Here is a 22,025-nt window from a genome sequence, read left to right as displayed (position 1 = left end):
TTCCCAGCTATTTGAGAGCAAGGTCTTTGGTTCACTTTGTGTCCCCAACTCTCAGCAAAATGCCTGACACATTGTTACCACTTAGGAAATGTTGATTCAGTAACATGAAATTGGATAGAGTCAGTATGAGTGTAGGTATCGTTTTATAGGGGAAATTAAGACTTTATAAACCTAAGTTCCTCAGTGCCCTTGCTTCAGAAACACTGTTTGGTGACTTGGTAGAATTTAATACTAACTGTTAAGCAGAAGAGATTGGAGGAGAAAAAAAAACTGAAACCCCTGCCAGCTAAAAGCATTAGATATCAAAGTAATTAAATGTTTTTCTGAAGCCAGTCATAAGGTATTTATGTTGTACTTTAAAAATATCTTGCCATTCCAGCTTTATATGATTACTACATTTTAAAAAATTGTTTCGATTTCAAATGTCTTCCCCTTAGAAGTAGTCTTCCATGTAACATTTCAGTATTTCTGTATCATGGTGCAATCTAGAGATAGAAACCACACAATAATTGAACAGGAAAATGTATTATAAACAATGAGAGATTTGCTACAGTGGGTAAAGAAAATGCAAGAATATAGGAGTAGCAGACACAGGCAGCAGAGCCCCCCAAGGAAGCAACAGATCTGGAGGAGGGTCCCATTCCCTTCATCCCAAAGGCTGGGGGCCACATCTCACTGGAGGAGATGTGGTGTGTCCTACACAGACATTCACCGCCGTATTGTACCAGTGGGACCCACAGGAGTCTGCCTCCTGCAGTGCCACACCACACAAATGCCCAGGAACCTGCCAGGGGGAGGGGTGCCTCTCTAAACCAGCCCTGGGGTCTGCAGAGAAGCTGCCCCAAGGATGGTACCCTGTGCCTGTAGGCAGATGAAAAGATTTAAGAACTAGAGCCCTCTTCCTCCAGTGTCCCTCCAGCACCCTGTAAAATTGTGCCAGCTGCCAGAGGCAGGGCCATAGAAGGCCAGACTGGAAAGCAGTGGGTTGACACTGGCAGTGCAGTTAGAGGAGGAGGAGAAAAGAGATGGAGACACCCCGGTGTATTTAGATGTATAATAGTTAAAGGCGTTTTTAGGTAAAATATACTGTTAAGTATCTTAATTTATTTTCCTTGATTTAAATAAATGCACTCTTCTTATACCTGTGGCTTAAGAATTAACTGTAATTGGGCCATAGCTGGTTAAAAAAAAAAAAGAGGAAACATTGTGTATATGTGTCGTATGTTTGCCTGCTATAAAATTCACAACCCTTATAAGCTGTTGTTCAGTTGTTCAGTCATGTCCTACTCTTTGCAACTCCATGGACTGCAGCATGCCAGGCTTCTCTGTCCTTCATCATCTCCCAGAGTTTGTTCAAACTCATGTCCATTGAGTCGGTGATTCCATCCAACCATCTTGTCCTCTGTTGTCCGCTTCTCCTTCTGCTTTCAATCTTTCCCAGCGTCAGGATCTTTTCTAAAGAATCAGCTCTTCACATCAGGTGGCCAAAGTATTGGAGTTTCAGCTTCATCATCAGTCCTTCCGAGGAATATTCAGGATTGTTTACCTTTAGGATTGACTGATTGGATCTCCTTGAAGTCCAAGGGACTCTCAAGAGTCTTCTCCAACACCACAGTTCAAAAGCATCAGTTCTTTGGCACTCAGCCTTCTTTATGGTCCAACTCTCACATCCATACATGACTACTGGAAAAACCATAGCTTTGACTAGACAGATCTTTGCTGGCAAAGTAATGTCTCTGCTTTTAAATATGCTGTCTAATTTTGTCATAGCTTTACTTCCAAGGAGCAGGCTTCTTTTTTTTTTTTTTGAATCAGTTCTAATGAGGTGGATGAAACTGGAGCCTATTATACAGAGTGAAGTAAGCCAGAAGGAAAAACATAAATACAGTATACTAACGCATATATATGGAATTTAGAAAGATGGTAACAATAACCCGGTGTACGAGACAGCAAAAGAGACACTGATGTATAGAACAGTCTTATGGACTCTGTGGGAGAGGGAGAGGGTGGGAAGATTTGGGAGAATGGCAATGAAACATGTAAAACATCATGTAGGAAACGAGTTGCCAGTCCAGGTTCCATGCACGATGCTGGATGCTTGGGGCTGGTGCACTGGGACGGCCCAGAGGGATGGTATGGGGAGGGAGGAGGGAGGAGGGTTCGGGATGGGGAACACATGTATACCTGTGGCGGATTCATTTTGATATTTGGCAAAACTAATACAATTATGTAAAGTTTAAAAATAAAATAAAATTAGAAAAAAAAAAAAAAACCCTACATATGTTGTCTACAAGAGACCCACCTCAAAACAGGGGACACATACAGACTGAAAGTGAAGGGCTGGAAAAAGATTTTTCATGCAAATAGGGACCAAAAGAAAGCAGGAGTAGCAATACTCATATCAGATAAAATAGACTTTAAAACAAAGGCTGTGAAAAGAGACAAAGAAGGTCACTACATAATGATCAAAGGATCAATCCAAGAAGAAGATATAACAATTATAAATATATATGCACCCAACACAGGAGCACCACAGTACGTAAGACAAATGCTAACAAGTATGAAAGGAGAAATTAACAATAACACAATAATAGTGGGAGACTTTAATACCCCACTTACACCTATGGATAGATCAACTAAACAGAAAATTAACAAGGCTTCTTTAATTTCATGGCTGCAGGGACTGTCTGCAGTGATTTTGGAGCCCAAGAAAATAAAGCCTGTCATTGTTTCCACTTTTTCCCCATCTATTTGCCATGAAGCAATGGGACCGGATACCATGATCTTAGTGTTTTGAATATTGAGTTTTAAGCCAGCTTTTTCACTCTTCTCTTTCACCCTTACCAAGGGGCTCTTTAATTCCTCTTCACTGTCTGCCATAAGCTAGTAAGTTCAATTCAGTTCAGTTCAATCGCTCAGTCCTCTCCAACTCTTTGTGACCCCATGAATTGCAGCACGTCAGGCCTCCCTATCCATCACCAACTCCCGGAGTTCACTCAAACTCATGACCATTGAGTCAGTGATACCATCCTAATTTAGTCAACCAAAATATTCAAGTCAGGAATACCCCCTGGCCAATGAGCAAAGATAGGAAACAGCATTTTGTACGAATGGTCTGAAAAAGGGAGAAATCAAGTGGGGCCAAGGTTTAGGACATGGTAGCTCAGATGGCAGTCATTGGGGCTGCTTTGCATGGACCGTGTGTGCTGCTGGCCCGCACGCAGACAGACATGGTAGTAGCAGAGAACAGGGAGTGGGGTCTTGATTTAGGAGCACCTTGGTATCCTGAGTCAGTTCTTAGGAAAATGATTGATATTAACTTGTGTTCCAGAAGTCTCAGCAATGGATGGAACTCATGGGGGCTATGTTAAATAGTCCAGCAGGCTCTTTGGAAGAATATTTTGTTATTATAGGAAGAAAACAGGAATGAAATCAGTCTCTTGTGACCTATAGAGGATTCATAGGAATATTAATAACAGAATCAATGTTTCATGAATCCTGACTGATGTTTGTTGATAATTGGGTCTTTGACTTAGAAGAAAGGAGAGAGATGAGGCCAAGTCTGATGTCTCCCACACAGGATGACCTTACTACTTGTCACCCATCTCTTCCTACCCACTTCAAAAGTGTCTCTCTCCCTAGTTGTCATTGTATTTTATTTCTTACCTGGCATTCGTGGACAGCTAGAAGTTTCTTAGATTTTGCTTTTTCATCGTGGATTCTTTGCAGCTGTGAGAAGTGTATGAGAAATCGGGGAGCTGGTGAAGTCATGCATGGGAACAGGTGTACCCCACCCCCATCTGTACAGGAGTGGTGATTAATGATTGTACCCAGAGGGTATTGACTTAGATACTAGACTTACAACACTGATAGCTTTCAGTTTCTCAAACCTTCTCCTTACTGAAGAACTACTCAGAACTCCCAAGTACAGATAGAGAAGCTGGGTCATCTCACCAATTACCTTCTCAATCAACTCTTAAGGGTATCAGTTGCAGAGATCCCCCCACATGACCTTCATGTGGGGAGTCTGTAAGTCAAGGACGGATCATCTTAGGAGGTCCTCAAAACTCATTGTTTTTTCTCCTAAATATTTCGGCATTTTAAGAGAGATGATTTGGAGCCTCTATTTTGTCACGAGTTGGCATGTTTTACAAAACATTTGAACCACTGAAGAATGTTTGGTGTCATAACTCTTGGATTGCTAAAAGCAGTTGGTATTAGTGGCCCCACCTAATTGGAAGTGGGTTTTTATTTTTTATTTATTTTTTGTTTGGTTTTCAGGTTTTTCTGAAGAGTGATCGAGTGGCCAGAATGGTTCAGAGTGGAGGATGTTCTGCCAATGACTTCAGAGAGGTGTTTAAGAAAAACATAGAAAAACGTGTGCGGAGTTTGCCAGAAATCGACGGCTTGAGCAAAGAGACAGTGCTGAGTTCCTGGATAGCCAAGTATGATGCCATTTACAGGGGTGAAGAGGACTTGTGTAAACCGCCAAACAGAATGGCCCTGAGTGCTGTGTCTGAACTTATTCTGAGCAAGGAACAACTCTATGAAATGTTTCAACAGATTTTGGGGATTAAAAAACTAGAACACCAACTTCTTTATAATGCATGTCAGGTAAGTGATAATGCTATTTCCTATTCTGCTGTCTGACTCAGAAAATGAATACCAAGTGTTTGCAAGCCTATAAAGAGGTACTTTACGTTCTCTCATCACTTTGTTTGAAATTTTGAGTGAAACTGAATTTTAATAAGTCAGATAATGACATTTGGAAGAAGCTTTAAAGAATTATTTGATAGGAGAAGAAGAATATCTGTGCATTTTATTCAACAAGTAGTAGTTCTCATGTGCCCTATCTTAGACCATCAGATTTGTACCTATTGGGTATATATGGGGCATGCCCTGAATAGTAAAGTGAAAATCATTTGTTATCTGAAGAAGCTGGGCAATTTATCATAAATAGGTATTCCTCACTGCAAAATAATTTTTCGAAAAGATATGATACTCATCTTCAGAGTTGTATGGCAGTGACTGAAATTTCAAAATTTTCCTTCCTTAACCCAGCCAGAGAGAATGAATTGAAGAAGGTTGCTAAATTTCATAATTCAGTAGTGGCAGAATAAATAATATATTTGCTCCTCAGTTGTTATTTTAATCATGCATATCAAAAATTGAATAAAATGTCTGGTTTGTTCCATGTCTTTCATCTTTAGAGCCTATGATTTGTCTAAATGTATGCCTTCCATAGTTGTATTTTGTCTGCTTATTTTAGTTGTATAAATGATTGAACTGTACCCTAATAAACAATTTAAGTTGACAAAATTCTGGCATTTTAAAATTTGTGTGTTCATTAAGAGTGATACTTCTATAATGTACATATGTTTACATTTATTTTAAATCTTTTTGCAAATCTGCTTCTCAATTTCTGTATTCTATGTGTCATTTACTTTGCATTACTAATTTGTGAATCATTTCCAGCGAATAAATTAGCAGAGTTAATTAATAGACAAGCAATGTGGAACCTTAACCCTGTGAACAATTCATGCATTCACTGTAATTGTTTTCACTTGTTATTAAACCAGGTGGTGGTTTTGATAATATTGGAGGATGCCTGTAAAGCTAAAATCTTCCATTGTAAAAGAAGCACAACTGGGACTTTGTATTTTTAATGAAACAGTAACTCACTTGTATAGTTAAATATTGATGAGCATAATTTATTAGTAAGAGTCAGCTTTAGACATTCAGTAGATGTTTACCAACTATGCAAGTCAAAAACTTTGCTAGGTGTTGGGGAAACCAACCTAAACCAAATAAAATATTTGTTCTCTATGTACTGAAGTCTTAATGGAGCAGATAGACCTCTAACATCCATTATTACAAATGCTTTAGAATTTATCCTGAATTTTAGAGGGTCCTCACATAAATTCCTGTGGACTTGTGACTTTAAATTAATTCAAGATGTGTTAAATTTAATCTTTTGCTTACTTTTGCAGATGACTTCTACAGTAAGGGTTTTGACTTTTGACCCCCTGGTTTCTGTCCTCTGTGGTCTGGAACATACTTCTAGTTTAAATCTCCATCTATAATAATGCATGTATTTTTTACCTTCAGTTCTATTGGTACTTAACCTCCTGTATCTTGATGCTTTTTAAGTTCGTACGCATTTAGCATTTTATGTCTTTTTGTGGAATTAACCTCTTCATATAAACTCCAGTTTTGTCCTTGATAATCTTTTTTCTTTTTTCCAAAGTCTGCTTTGTTTCACACTCATATGGCTTCTTCAGCTTTCTCTTTTAAAAATCTTTATTGGAGTATAGTTGCTTTACAGTATTGAGTTAGTTTCTGTTGTACAGCAAAATCAAACAGTTATATGTGTACATATGCCCTCTTTTAAAATTTCCTTCCCATTTAAGTCACTACAGAGCATTGACTAGAGTTCCCTGTGCTATGCAGTAGGTTCTCATTGGTTGTATATTTTATGCATAGCAGTGTATGTGTGTCATTCCCATCTCCCAGTTCATCCCACCCCTGCCAACTTCACTCTTTGGTATCCATAAGTTTGTTTTCTACATCTGTGAATCTTCCTTCTATTTTACAAGAAACTTTATGTGTACCATTTTTCTAGATGCCACATATAAACGATATTATACAAGTCTTTTTTTTTCTGACCTCACTTCACTCTGTTTGACAGTCTGTAGGTCCATCCACGTCTCTGTACATGGCACTCTTTCATTCCTTTTCATGGCTGAGTATACTTTAACTTTCTTTTGGTTAAGGTTAGCATGGTGTATCTTCCTCCATCTGTTTACTTGTAGCCTATCTGATCCTTTGTTTAAAATGGATTTCTTATAAACAGCACATTACTTCTTGTTTTTGTTTTTAACCCAGTCTGACAACCTGTCCTTTAATGGGTGTGTTTCGACCATTGTATTTAAAGTGACAGAACTGGACCAAATTCCAGTCTTTGTAAGCGCTGGCACTTTTTTGTGTTTGCTCTTTGTCTCCCCTCCTTTTTGTTGCCTTCTCTAATTTTAACTGGATTTTTGTGTTGTTCCATTTTATAGCCTATTTTGATGTACTGCCTATCTTTTTAAAGTGTCTTTAGTGATTGCCCTTGGTTTTACAATATGCATTTTAACATAATCTATGGAAAATCCCCTGGACAGAGGAGCCTGGTAGGCTGCAGTCCATGGGGTCGCTAAGAGTCGGACACAACTCAGCGACTTCACTTTCCTGCACTGGAGAAGGAAATGGCAACCCACTCCAGTGTTCTTGCCTGGAGAATCCCAAGGATGGAGGAGCCTGGTGGGCTGCCATCTTTGGGGTCGCACAGAGTCGGACACGACTGAAGCAACTTAGCAACAGCAGCAAGCTCATCTTCAATTAACACTATAGGGCTTCAAGTGTAGTAGAGTTCTCCCATAGTAGAGAATTCTCAATTCCTCACTCCCATTCCTTGTGAAATTTCTGTCATTTATTTCACCTATAGTATCTTCTATTCACCCATCATATGGTTACTACTATTGCTTTTAACAGATAACTTTTAGATCAACTAAGAATAATAAAAATAAAAGATACACACATATATAATTTCACCTTCATTTATTCCTTCTCTGACACTTTTCTTTCTTCATGTGTAAGTTTCTGACCTGCATCATTTTCCTTATCAGAAAAACTTAACATTTATTGAAAGGCATGACTACTGATAATGAATTCACCCAGTTTTTGTTTTTCTGATAAAGTCTCTTCCTCCTTTATGTTTAAAGGATAATTTCCCTAGATATAGACTTACTATATCTTTTTTTTTTTTCTTTTAATACTCAAGATTTTACTCCATTGTCTTGCTTGTGTGGTTTCTGAGAAATTTGATGAAGCTCTTATACTTGATTCTCTCTAAGTAAGATGTTTTGTTTTTGTGTTTTTGTTTGTTTTTGTCCTCTGGCTTCCTTTAATATTTTCTCCCTATCTTAGTTTTTTGTAGCTTGAATATGATATGCCTGCCTAGGTATGAGTTTTTAGTATTTTTCTTGCTTGGAGTTTGTTTCAGCTTTCTGAATTTGAGGGTTGGTGTCTGTCATTAACTTTGGAAACTTCTCATCCATTATTAACTTCAGATGTTCCTTATATCCTATCTTTACCTTCTCCTGCTAGTATTTTAGTTATCTTTTTTTATGTCTAGTTATGCTACTCCTCATAGTTCTGGAATGTTCTGTTTTGTGTGTGTGTTTTGTCTTTGGTTTGCTTTTTATTTCTTTTTCTCTTCGCATTTTAGAGAGGAAAGTTGCAGCTGACCTTCAGGTTCGCTGATTGTTTCCTCAGAAGAATTCTGATTCTAAAGAAAGAATCCGCAGGAAGGCATTGTTTTGTCAGTGATTTGGATTTCTAGCATTTTCCTCTTGACTCTTTTCTTAGAGTTTCCATCTCCCTACTTATATTACTCAGCTGTATCGTTTCAACTTTTTCCATTAGAGCCTTCAATATACTGTTAGTTCAGTTCAGTCGCTCAGTCATGTCCGACTCTCTTCGACCCCATGAACCACAGCACGCCAGGCCTCCCTGTCCATCACCAACTCCCAGAGGCCACCCAAACCCATGTACATTGAGTTGGTTATGCCATCGAATCGTCTCATCCTCTGTCGTCCCCTTCTCCTCCTGCCCTCAATCTTTCCCAGCATCAGGGTCTTTGCACATGAGTCAGCTCTTCACATCAGGTGGCCAAAGTATTGGAGTTTCAGCTTCAACATCAGTCCTACCAATGAACATCCAGCACTGATCTCCTTTAGGATGGACTGGTTGGATCTCCTTGGAGTCTTCTCCAACACCACAGTTCAAAAGCATCAATTCTTCGGCGCTCAGCTTTCTTTATAGTCCAACTCTCACATCCATATATGACTACTGGAAAAACCATAGCCTTGACTAGATGGACCTTTGTTGGCAAAGTAATGTCTCTGTTTTTTAATATGCTGTCTAGGTTGGTCATAACTTTCCTTCCAAGGAGTAAGCGTCTTTTAATTTCATGGCTGCAGTCACCATGTGCAGTGATTTTGGAGCCCAGAAAAATAAAGTCAGCCACTGTCTCCACTGTTTCTCCATCTATTTGCCATGAAGTGATGGGACCGGATACCATGGTCTTAGTTTTTTTCACTCTCCTCTTTCACTTTCATCAAAAGGTTCTTTAGTTCCTCTTCACTTTCTGCCATAAGGATGGTGTCATCTGCATATCTGAGGTTATTGATATTTCTCCCAGCAATCTTGATTCCAGCTTGTGCTGCCTCCAACCCAGCGTTTCTCATGATGGACTCTGCGTATAAGTTAAATAAGCAAGGTGACAATATACAGCCTTGACGTACTCCTTTTCCTATTTGGAACCAGTCTGTTGTTCCATGTCCAGTTCTAACTGTTGCTTCCTGACGTGCATATAGGTTTCTCAAGAGGCAGATCAGGTGGTCTGGTATTCCCATCTCCTTCAGAATTTTCCAGTTTATTGTGATCCACACAGCCAAAGGCTTTAGCATAGTCAATAAAGCAGAAATAGATGTCTTTTCTGGAACTGCCTTGCTTTTTCAATGATTCAGCGGATGTTGGCAATTTGATCTCTGGTTCCTCTGCCTTTTTTAAAGCCAGCTTGAACATCTGGAAGTTCATGGTTCATATACTGCTGAAGCCTGGCTTGCAGAATTTTGACCATTACTATACTAGCGTGTGAGATGAGTGCAATTGTGCGGTAGTTTGAGCATTCTTTGGCATTGCCTTTCTCTGGGATTGGAATCAAAACTGACCTTTTCCAGTCCTGTGGCCACTGCTGAGTTTTCCAAATTTGCTGGCATATTGAGTGCAGCACTTTCACAGCATCATCTTTCAGGATTTGAAATAGCTCCACTGGAATTCCATCACCTCCACTAGTTTTGTTCGTAGTGATGCTTTCTAAGGCCCACTTGACTTCACATTCCAGAATGTCTGGCTCTAGGTCAATGATCACACAATCATGATTATCTGGGTCATGAAGATCTTTTTTTGTTCAATTCTTCTGTGTATTCTTGCCACCTCTTCTTAATATCTTCTGCTTCCGTTAGGTCCCTACCATTTCTGTCCTTTATCAAGCCCATCTTTGCATGAAATGTACCCTTGGTATCTCTAATTATCTTGAAGAGATCTCTAGTCTTTCCCATTCTATTTTTTCCCTCTGTCTCTTTACATTGATCGCTGAGGAAGGCTTTCTTATCTCTTCTTGCTATTCTTTGGAACTCTGCATTCAAATGGGTAGATCTTTCCTTTTCTCCTTTGCTTTTAGCTTCTCTTCTTTTCACAGCTATTTGTAAGGCCTCCTCAGACAGCCATTTTGCTTTTTTGCATTACAGTTACTTAAATTCCTTGTTTCTTAACTACATCTGTGTCACATCTTAATCTGATTTGGAGGCATGATTTATCTCCACAGACTGTTCTTTTTTCTTTTTTGCCTTTTGACATGCTTTGTAACATTTTGTTGAAAGCCAGACGTGTAATATCAGGTAATACATGCTGTGATATATTTGCCTTTAGTGTCAGCACTAATGTTAGTCTGACTGGGAGGTTGGTTGGGTTTAATATTTGTTGTAGCCACAGGTATAAGAAGCTTTAAATTCTTCTAGTGTCCTTGCCTTTGTCTCTTGTCTTGACTTCGTCTTCCCTAAGTATTCCTCTTCAGAGTGCATCTTGCAGCTCTTTTAGGCATGGCCAGATGTTATTCTGGAGCCACTGGTAGTGTGGTAAGGTGTTGGGGAGAAGGGAGTGTGTTTGTTCTACAATTTGATAAAGTCTCAGTCTTTCAGAGGATCTATGTCAGAAGAAAAGACCCCAATTCTGGGAAAGATTGAAGACAAAAAGAGGAAGGGGGCAACAGAGGATGAGGTAGTTAAATGGCATCACTGACTCAATGGACATGAATTTGAGCAAAGTCTGGGGAATAGAGGAGGATAGAGGAGTCAGGTGGGCTGCAGTCCATGGGGTCACAAAGAACTAGACCCAACTTAGGGACTGAGCAACAACAACAGTATCTCAGCGCAGTAAACTTCACAGATGTTTCTATCCTTTGTCCATGAATATTGTTTTTTCTCTTTCTACATCCCTTTATGTCCTTCCCTAGCTGAACCATCCCTATGTATTTCCTTGAAATCTTGACCCTGTTCACACTGGGGTTTTTGTTATTATTTCCTATAGACATGACAGAAAGACTGCAGAGGACTAGAGAGGGCAGCCTCCTCCTCCTCTAGCTGGGATTTGTTTTTCCATGTTTTCCTCTAGCCAAGTCTTTCCCCCTTTGTTAGGGAGAAGAATCAGGGAGGTATAACAATGGCTTTTCTTCCCCTCTCCCTGCCAAGTCCACATGTGAAACCGTCTTGGATCCTTACTGTGAGAATTTGATGAGGTTACTGGAAGAAAGCCCAGGAAAGCATGGAAGCTCCCTTATGGTTACAACCCCAGGGGTTTCTCACTCTCGGCCCTCAGCTTCTAGTTATGTGCCCAAAATTACTTGTCAGATAAATGATTCTATATTTCTGGCATCCATTGACTTCTGCTCTAAATGTAGTATCTCTCTGTTTTGCCTGTGTTTCCAGATATTGGGTTAGTGGTTTGCCCTGAAACCTCAGTTCTCCCATAAGTGAAGAAAAGTCATTGATTTTCAGCTTCTCCAACTCTTATTGTAAGGACAAGAAGGATGACATCTTCCAAGCTCTTTACATGTCTGAGCTGAAATTGGAGTTCTCTTCACTTCTAAGATTTGAAAGAAAAGCTTAAAGATTTTTTGATTAACTTAAATTACAAAAATACTCATACATAAGCAAAGAGCTTTCCTTTGGAATAACAATCACTTTTCAGAAATGAGGAAAATAAATGGATTGTTGAGAAAAACAGCTGAGATTCTTTTTTTTCCCTGTCAAGAACCAATCTATCTTATCTGTTCCTTTGTTGTCTTTCAACAGAATTTAAAAAAGAAAAGATTATAGAAACCACAGAAAATAGCCTGCCCAGTATAGGAAAGGAATGATGTGAGGAGAGAAATCCAGAGAGCAGGGCTTGGAGGAGCAGAGAGGGTCTAAAGCTAGCTGAGTGGCTGGCACCTGGCTCCAGGTATGCTATGCTATGCTAAGTCACTTCAGTCGTATCCTACTCTGTGTGACCCCATAGATGGCAGCCACCAGGCTCCCCCGTCCCTGGGATTCTCCAGGCAAGAACACTGGAGTGGGCTGCCATTTCCTTCTCCAATGCATGAAAGCGAAAAGTGAAAGGGAAGTTGCTCAGTCGTGTCTGACTCTTAGCGACCCCATGGACTGCAGCCTACCAGGCTCCTCCATCCATGGGATTTTCCAGGCAAGAGTACTGGAGTGGGGTGCCATGTTGGTGGAATTTTCTCCACTTTCCCTGGGTCTCAAGAAAAGCTCTGAGGCTCTTGCTAAGTGTAACACTCTTGCTTCTGTATTTATTTACCCTTGTCTGACCCCTTGTTTTTGCCAACAGCATCCTCCTTGTTGTTCAGTCTCTCAGTCGTGTCCAATTCTTTGTGACCCCATGGACTGCAGCATGCCAGGCTTCCCTGACCTTCACCATATCCTGGAGTTTGTTCAAGTTCATGTCCGTTGAGTCAGTAATGCTCCTAGGAGTGCCCTCCTAGGAGATCTCAAAGACATGTTGTTGCTTCAGAGTCAGAAGCTCAGAATAGGAAGCTGTTCTGCTAAGACATGCAGGAAGTCTACAGCCAGACAGCCCCTGGGGACTTGGGAAGGAAGGGATATGAATGAGAGATACAGCCAGCAAGAACCACACATGGTTTTGTAACCCTTGTCCCAGAGCCCTGGGAATTGCATCTAGAATGGAAAAATAGGAAGCCATCTTCTGAAAAAGCATAGGTGTTTCTGTGACTTCCAGTCAAAGCCAAGAACTTAATAAATTCAGAATGAAGGCATAAAAGAAACTCTCATATCATAATTAAGTTATGAAACCAGAGATAATCAAAAGAAAAATTATTTACATTATATCAGAAATAAAGCATAAGAACAGCCCACATATGACATAGATGAGTGATTGTGCTATTAAAACTGTCCGATTTTGGTTTCTTTGGTTTGAGAATATTGTGTGTGCATTGGAGCACAAAATGCTAAGGAAAAAAGATGGAAAAGAGCGCAAAGTGTACATTCAGCAATGAGCAACATAACAATACCACAATCTGACACCATTAGCCGTCATTTACTTGAATCAGGGTATTAACGTAACAAGGGTGAAAGAAGCCCAGTCTGTCAGTAGAAGGTTTAATTTCAGGGTAACTCTAAGGAAATGCAGTGGACTTCAAGTAAATACAGTTACACTTGGGAAAAGGAAGCTAGTTGATATTAAAGCTGTGTGTTTTATAGTCTTGGGTATAATTTTTATCCTTTTAATCACCTATTTTTTAATTAAAATACTGTTGCCTAAGTGGTACTAGTAATGAATCAGCTGCCTTTCTTTGAATGGAAATGAAATGCTTTTTAAAGATTATTTAAAAATATGACAAAGGAAGGTGCGGTTTGTTCAAATCAATTAGTTGACCCATTCTGTGTAATCCTGTAGGGAATACAGATGTGAACATAGACGTGAGATTTAGTTATTTGCTAGCTTTCATTTAAAAGAAAAGAAAAGCACTGCTGTACGTGCCTCAGTGATGTGGTCAGTCCCTGATACACCTTCTTGAGGTTGAAGATGCCACGTTGGGGAGGACTGTGTAATCTTCAGGTGTGTCATGAAAGAGGGTCAGGAGGACAAGAAGATGCTGTGTATTCTGGGGGAGGGACGAACATGTGCAGGTATGGAGATATAAGCAGACCCTGGCGCCGCGGGGAGCTGCTAGTATAAGGAGGGGTTGGGGCTGTGGTTTAAGGTGATATTAGCACTTGTGGGTAAGGCTGTTGTAGATTGCAGAGACACACTCCTAAATGAAAATAAGCAGAGTCTGAGCAGTGGAATACACAGTCCCATATACAGGCTGTCATTCTCCCTCTTCTACCTCTGTATTTTAAGAGGATTAATTAACTGAATTTTACAGCCATCTAAATCCTGATCTTTTCTGCCAAAGGCAATCTTCATTAATCTTTCATAATCTCATTCCATTCACTGCAGAAAGTCTCACCCATGTTTACTCAAGAGTCAAAGCAAAGTTAACTTAAATCTTCCTCTTTAAATACAGCCCCCCACTCCTCCTCCAAGTTCCTTATATCCTGCAGACTCTTAAGAACTGTAAAGTAATACTCCTGAATTGTTTGGATGTTTGTAAGGAATAAACAGGAATATTTATGAATAGTTAAAAAGTATTGTGTTCAATCTTATGATTTCCTTTCACTAAGAATTCTCAGCTTTGGAGATTAAGTGCTTCAGGTCTAGAAATTAAAAAATAAAATAACAGAGGCAGTTGCAATGCCTCTTGCATCTCTCATTATGAGAGTCTTCGTTTGAAAGTGCAGAAACCATGAGGCATTCTGTTCTGAAGACCCACTATCAAGGTTGTAAAGGGAACATAGAGATGTGCATTCTCAGAGGAAATTGATAGCTGCCTTTCACCACTGTCATCTTTTTTCTCAAATAGTAGCATGTGGCTGATAATACATTTTAACATAATTTGTCTACTTTGGCAAATATAGAAAAGCACATTCTATAGAGACAATTACATTTAATAACAGTCATTTGCTAGATAGGAAAATAAAGTTGAGGAAATGACTGTTAGCAAGGTATATCTTTCCTTGTGAGTGTAATTTTAAATCTCAAAATTCTTGAGGGAAATATTCAAGTGAATGTCATTAAATGGCAATTGTCATGTTTTAGGAAACAGCAAGAAGCAACTGAAGACCTTGAGACTGATTGGATCTTATAATACCTGACTTTTGAAATCCTGAATTTAATAATTGGAATAGCTATAAAGTTTATATACATATTCACTTTTAAAAGTGAAGGTATCATGATATAAGTTGATGAATCTGATTTCCGTTAAATGAATTAGAGTTTGGTTAATAATATTGAATCAATTTCTTCTCTAAAAATTAAGGCTTAAAAATTGTGAATACTACTGTATTATATTCTTAAATCAATTTATAGCTTTTATCAGTGTTGCTTCATTTGCCTTTGTATTATTATTATTTTTTTCTAATCTTTGGCCTCTGTGTATACAGTGGCTCAGATGGTAAAGAATCTGCCTGCAATGAGGGAGACCCGGGTTCAATCCCTGGGTTGGGAAGATCCCCTGGAGAAGGGAATGGCAACCCACTCCAGAATTCTTGCCTGCAGAATCCCCATGGACAGAGGAGCCTTGTGGGCTATAGTCCAAGGGGTCACAAAGAGTCAGGACATGATTGAGTGACTGTCACTTTCACTCATGTGTAGGGGAGCTACATAAAAATATTTCTAAGTAAGATTTCTCCTAAAATGTTTTAATTTCTTTTTGCTTTCTCCCGAATCTCATCAGATAAAAATATAGCCTACCATCAGACATTCTGTGCATTATTTTTAGGCTTTTCTTCTTTACCTTGATCTGGCCTGTTGAAATTAGGATTTTATTCCAATATTTCCACATTATTTTACATGATAAGACAACAGAAATCTACAGAGATAAGGCATTTTTGTAATAGTAATAGAAGGGAAAAGTGTATTTGCCAATGTGCTTTGTGACCTATTTCATCTATTCATGAATAAAAAATTATATGAATCTATTGTTCCAAGTATAATATGAATGCTGTTCTCAATTTTTCATGAAAATATGTTAATGAAATATCCTATCAAAATTAAAATTAAATATATGTGATAAACATATTTCTTTTATACACTCAAAAACGCTTGTTGAATTCCTTCTAAAAATACCGGTTGACAATGAAGATACAAAAATGACAAGATTTTATCCTTTCAGTCAAGGTAAAATGACAAGATTTTATTCTTTTCCTCACAGTGTTTGGTGTGGTCAGGAGACAGGTATGTAAAGGAGAAATGATGAGTGGTATAGTTAATCAGTGTGTCTTTGAGGTTATTTATGAGGCAGTATGTGAGCACATGGATGGCAGTATCTTAATTTGGTACTGGATGTTCTGCATGGATTTCTTTAGTGCTCCTCCCCTCCACGTTAGAATGACCTGAGGAGCTTTAAAAGCCACTGGATTCCTGGGCCCCACTTCAGACTAAGTGAAACAGCCTGTGGACGTGGGGCCTAGTGTCTGTTTTGTAACCGCTTTCCCGTGTGATGGCTGAGACCCAAGGACCCCTGGGGACCTGACAGTTCATTTGAGGACTTCATGCCATGGTCACTTCTAACTGTAGAGTAGGCTGGGAAACAGTCTAGCTGTGTGCCCAGAAGAAGAAAGGATTTGGAAGAATGGAAACTCAGTCCTCTTTTGGAGCTTCAGTGAAGGTTCTGAGGAGGACAGTTCCTGAATTTTGGAAGCTGCACAGAAATTTAGCGAGCTGGAGGAAAACAACATGTACAGAGGCACAAGGAGAATGAAATGGCTTGGTATCTGTGGGGTTTGTGTCTTGCTGAACTAACAGATGAGGCTACAGAGTTAGGAAAGGACATGAATATTAAGGACCTTGTATGCTAGTTGGAAGAGCTTGGGATTATCACATAATAGGGAACACTGTTGGTCTGTGAGCAAAGGAAATGACAGGAGCGAGTTGGGATTCTGGAAAGATTGCTCTCTGTGTTCTAAAGAATGGGTTGCATGTGGCCCATCCCCTGTCTCACCTGACCTTTGGGCGTAGCCAGCATTGCTAGAGACAAAAATGGAACATGACCTACATGTTAATCATTAGAGTAGATTTGAGGCTCTGCTTCTTGCCCTACTGTGCTCCTGTTTTCCTCTGTTGGTTTATGAAGTTCCTAGACAATTGGATTTCACTTGGGCATCTCTCTTCATATTCTCTTGGATCCATACCCTGTATTAGGCTTCAGAATCCTCCTCTGTTCCCACACTTGGAGCTTTAATCTGAGTCAGAGCACTCAACCACCTGCTCGCCTTAAGGCACCTGTGCGCGCTCAGTTGTGTCCATCTCTTTGCAACCCCATGGACTGTAGCCCTCCAAGCTCCTCTGTCATGGAATCTTCCAGACAAGAATACCAGAGGGGGGTGCCATTTCCTCCTCCAGGAGATCTTCCCAACCCAGCAATCAAACACACATTTCCTACATTGGCAGCAGATTCTTTACCACTGCACAACCTGAGAAGCCCTTGTCTTAAAAGGGATATGATGAAAGCCCAGGAATTCAAGCAGAAAATGGGAACAACTTGAGTCTGTAGTTTAAGACATACTGTTCTCTAGAACTGTGGGTACCATCTACCTATTCCTCTCCCTTACATTTTATAGAAAAAATAGTATGCTTTAATGGCTCTCTTCCATTTTATGTTGTCTATGTTTATCTGATGGAACATTTATATTAACCCTGGTCTGATAGGGGCATTGCTGATTCGAGTTTCTTTCAACATAGTACCCATTCTGTTCAGATATTGATCCAGGCTATCTGTATATGGCAGTCCCTCTTCCTATGGAGCAATGTTGTGGGGTGGAGGCATATGTAGGGGGAAAATTAAGCATTCCCTTGTGTACCTGATGAAATCAGAATGTTAGTTGTCAATGATGGTAGGTGGTAGTTGAAGCCTGAAATTTCAACAAGAGATCAGAGCTGGAGATAAAGATTTGGAAATCGTTTTGATAAAGGTAAGATTTTAAGTCATGAGACATGATGAAATCATATTTGTAGAGTTTGGACCTCCAAAAAAAGGGGGGCCCGGGGCAGAAACCTGCAACACTAGGATTTAGAGGTTGCAAAAAGGGGAAAGAGCCAGCGATGGAGGAGGAAACCAGAAAGGGTTGGTGTCAGGAAAGTCACGGAAAGACATTTCAAGGAGAGTGGTTACCCATGCCACGTGAAAGCAAAGTGACCCCTGAGTTTATCAAGTGGAAGACATTGTTGACATGGGAAGCTTTTCTAGAGTGTTAGGGAGCAAACCTGATTGGAGAGGATTAAGCGAAGAACCAGGAAGGTAAAAAAGAAGTATTAACAGGAAAACTTCAGGGAATCAGCTAGCAGTGAAGAATATTAGTCAAGAAATTCCTGCTATCTAGTATACTGAATCATTTTATTAAAAGAAAACAATTTACCAAGTGCTTTCTATGTGTCCGGCTCATAGCATCAGACTTGACTCTTAGTTGTCTATTGCTTTCAGATTTTTAGAAATATAAGGACCACAGAACCTTGATTTCTTCTGGTAGGTGGTCAGGAAAACTTGTTCTTACAAAGCACTTTTTAAAAAAATGAAACTTGAAAAAGCTAAAGAAGAGGGATTGATGTATGCTTACAAAGAGTATTCTGTGAATTTAACACTTTTAGCTGATTATTGGGGTCATGATATCCTGAATCGTCTGCTTAAGACCAGAAAAAGACGAAATACCTCCATTTTCCCTAATCACTTTAGATAGAGCAGGGCCAGTTGATCATTATCTTAGTAAGATTTTCCTTGTGTAATGGGTAACAGTGATGTTTCTAGCTATTAATATTTGTTACAGACTGGTAGAAAGGCCTCTTTTTAAATGTATAAAAATGATGTTGTATCCTATTTGCAAAGTGTTTTCATGATTCTGATGTGAATGTCTCCAGATGAATGGCCTTTATATCTTTTTTATGAAGCCTCATCAGACGTGTGTGAACTTACTATGTACATGGTTTGGTACCAAGAGGAACAGTGTTTGAAACATATAAATAGACTTGCTACCTTGTTTGTTTGTTTGAGAAATCAGATGCTGTTAGGACTGTTGCACTGAAAGTATTGCAGTGATTTTTTTATTTCACTATGCTTATTTTGAATATCACTTTCTTTCACCCTGTTCACATGGATCAGCTCTTCTTTCTACTCTTTTTGTGGCAGACTTCTGTATCTGAAACTTCTCAAAATCGGTAGGTTCAAAATGCTATTTTTTTCTCATCTCAAACCTGGTTCTACTTATGTATATTCATCTTTCCAACTCATAACCAGGAGCTGTTCCTTTTTTACTACCTTCAGTCCAGACAATGCTGCTGTTGCTGCTAAGTTGCTTCAGTTGTGTCCGACTCTGTGCAACCCCATAGACGGCAGCCCACCAGGCTCCCCTGTCCCTGGGATTCTCCAGGCAAGAACACTGGAGTGGGTTGCCATTTCCTTCTCCAATGCAGGAAAGTGAAAAGTAAAAGGGAAGCCGCTCAGTCGTGTCCGACTCTTGGTGACTCCATGGACTGCAGCCTACCAGGCTCCTCTGTCCATGGGATTTTCCAGGCAAGAGTGCTGGAGTGGGGTGCCATTGCCTTCTCCAGTCCAGACAATGGAGTGGCACCATTACTTTCTCTCTGTGTTGTATTGTCTGTTCCTGTCTTAATTCCATGTCCATCCCCACAGCTGGAAGCTTCAGTACCTCTCATATGTAGCATGATAGTAACCTTTCACCTGCTTCCCTCTTCCTATCCTATGTATCTTTTTGCCGGATTAACATTATTGAAGTGTCATCCTGTTTTCATGATAACCCATGGCTCAGACAGTAAAGAATCTGCCTGAAATGTAGGAAACCCAAGTTCAAGCCCCAGATCATGAAAAACCCCTGAAGAAAGAAATGGCAACCCACTCCAGTATTCTTGCCTGGAGAATCCCATGGACAGAGGAGGCTGGTGAACTACAGTCCGTGATGTAGCAAAGAGTTAGACATGACTGAGCGACTTTCACTTTTCACCATCCTGTTCTCTTCATGACCCAGCTTTTTTTTTTTTTTTAATTTTATTTTATTTTTAAACTTTACATAATTGTATTAGTTTTGCCAAATATCAAAATGAATCCGCCACAGGTATACATGTGTTCCCCATCCTGAACCCTCCTCCCTCCTCTCTCCCCATACCATCCCTCTGGGTCGTCCCAGTGCACTAGCCCCAAGCATCCATTATCGTGCATCGAACCTGGACTGGCAACTTGTTTCTTACATGATATTTTACATGTTTCAATGTCATTCTCCCAAATCTTCTCACCCTCTCCCTTTCCCACAGAGTCCATAAGACTGTTCTATACATCAGTGTCTCTCTTGCTGTCTCGTACACCGGGTTATTGTTACCATCTTTCTAAATTCCATATATATGCGTTAGTATACTGTATTGATGTTTTTCCTTCTGGCTTACTTCACTCTGTATAATAGGCTCCAGTTTCATCCACCTCATTAGAACTGATTCAAATGTATTCTTTTTAATGGCTGAGTAATACTCCATTGTGTATATGTACCATAGCTTTCTTATCCATTCATCCATGACCCAGCTTTGAATAGGGAAAAAATATGGTGGCTATGAGCAGAATGAGATTCACCCCTTGGCTAAGCGTTCATCATCTGTGGTGTTCATCTGGCCCCCACCTGGCCTTCTTAGATTCTTTCCCAGGTTCTCCCCCTGTAACTATTCTTTACATATCTCCTGTGCAAGGTAAGCCAAGTCACTCCCTGTTGCTCATTAACACCCTGTATTGTCTTGACTTTTCATTTTGTCTCACTTTACTCTTTTCACTTGTAATCCTTCTTCTCCATTCTTGAAAATGCAAGACAAATTCCACTTCCACAAATCTTTCCCTCACTCACATTTCTTAAATATCACAAGAGGTGGGGAAATTCCATGAGGAATATACAGTTCTGGAGGCCTGGCGTGCTGTGATTCATGGGGTCGCGAAGAGTCGGACACGACTGAGCAACTGATCTGATCTGATCTGATCATACTCATGTGTATTAGTGTTAGTTGCTTAGTCCTGTCTGACTCTTTGCAACCCCATGGATTGTAGCCTGCCAGTCTGTTCAGTCCATGGAATTTTCCAGGCAAGACTGCTGGAGTGGGTAGCCATTCCCTTTTCCAGGGGGTCTTCCTGACCCAGGGATCAAACCCAGGTCTCCTCCATTATTGGCAGATTCTTTACTGTCTGACCCACCAGTTGTTGTTCAGTCATTGCTGTGTCTGACTCTTTGCAACCCTGTGGACGGCAGCATACCAGGCTTCCCTGTCCTTCACTATCTCCCAGAATTTGTTCAAACTCATGTCCATTGAGTCGTGATGCCATCCAACCATCTTATCCTCCATCGCCCCCTTCTCCTCCTGCCCTCAATCTTTCCTAGCATCAGGGTTGTTTCCAATGAGTCAGCTCTTCCCACCAAGTGACCAAAGTATTGGAGTTTCAGCTTCAGCATCATTCCTTCCAATGAGAATTCAGGGTTGATTTCCTTTAGGATTGAACGGTTTGATTTCCTTGCAGTCCAAGGGACTCTCAACAGTCTTCTCCAACACAACAGTTCAAAAGCATCAATTCTTTGGTGCTTAGCCTTCTATATGATCCAACTCTCACATCCACACATGACTATTGGAAAAACCATAGCTTTGACTAGACAGACTTTGTTGACAAAGTAATGGCTCTGCTTTTTAAATACACTGTCTAGGTTTATCATAGTTTTTCTTCCAAGGAGCAAATGTCTTTTAATTTCATGGCTGCAATCACCATCTGCAGTGATTTTGGAGCCCAAGAAAATAAAGGCTGTCACTGTTTCCACATTTGCCCATCTATTTGCCATGAAGTGATAGGACAGGTTGCCATGATCTTAGTTTTCAAATGTTGAGTTTTAAGCTAGACTTTTCACTCTCAACTTTCAGCCTCATCAAGAGGCTCTTTAGTTCCTCTTTGCTTTCTGCCATTAAAGTGGTGTCATCTGCCTATCTGAGGTTGTTGATATTTCTTCTGGCAGTCTTGATTCCAGCTTGTGATTCATCCAGCCCAGCATTTTGCATGATAAACTCTGCATATAAGTTAAACAACAGGGTGACAATATACAGTCTTGATGTACTCCTTTCCCAATTTGAACCAGTCCATTGTTCCAAGTCCAGCTCTAACTGTTGCTTCTTGACCTGCATACAAGTCTTTCAGTGACAAATAAAGTGGTCTGGTATTCGCATCTCTTAAAGATTTTTCCACAGTTTGTTCTTATACACACAGTCAAAGGATTTAC

General features: G+C 40.0%; 1 protein-coding gene across 11 annotated transcripts in view; it reads left to right on the top strand.

Moving 5' to 3' along the window:
* Positions 1 to 22,025, top strand: part of CADPS2 (calcium dependent secretion activator 2) — a 580,156-nt gene that overhangs the window by 204,064 nt on the left and 354,067 nt on the right. For all 11 annotated transcript variants that reach the window (XM_059885593.1, XM_005205640.5, XM_059885595.1 and 8 more), the window contains 1 exon segment: positions 4,282 to 4,614. In XM_059885593.1, coding sequence (XP_059741576.1) covers positions 4,282 to 4,614 — 333 coding nt within the window.

The sequence above is a fragment of the Bos taurus genome, chromosome 4, assembly GCF_002263795.3.
Source record: "Bos taurus isolate L1 Dominette 01449 registration number 42190680 breed Hereford chromosome 4, ARS-UCD2.0, whole genome shotgun sequence".
NCBI classification, from domain to species: Eukaryota; Metazoa; Chordata; class Mammalia; order Artiodactyla; family Bovidae; genus Bos; species Bos taurus.
This window is presented reverse-complemented; position numbering and strand designations above follow the sequence as displayed.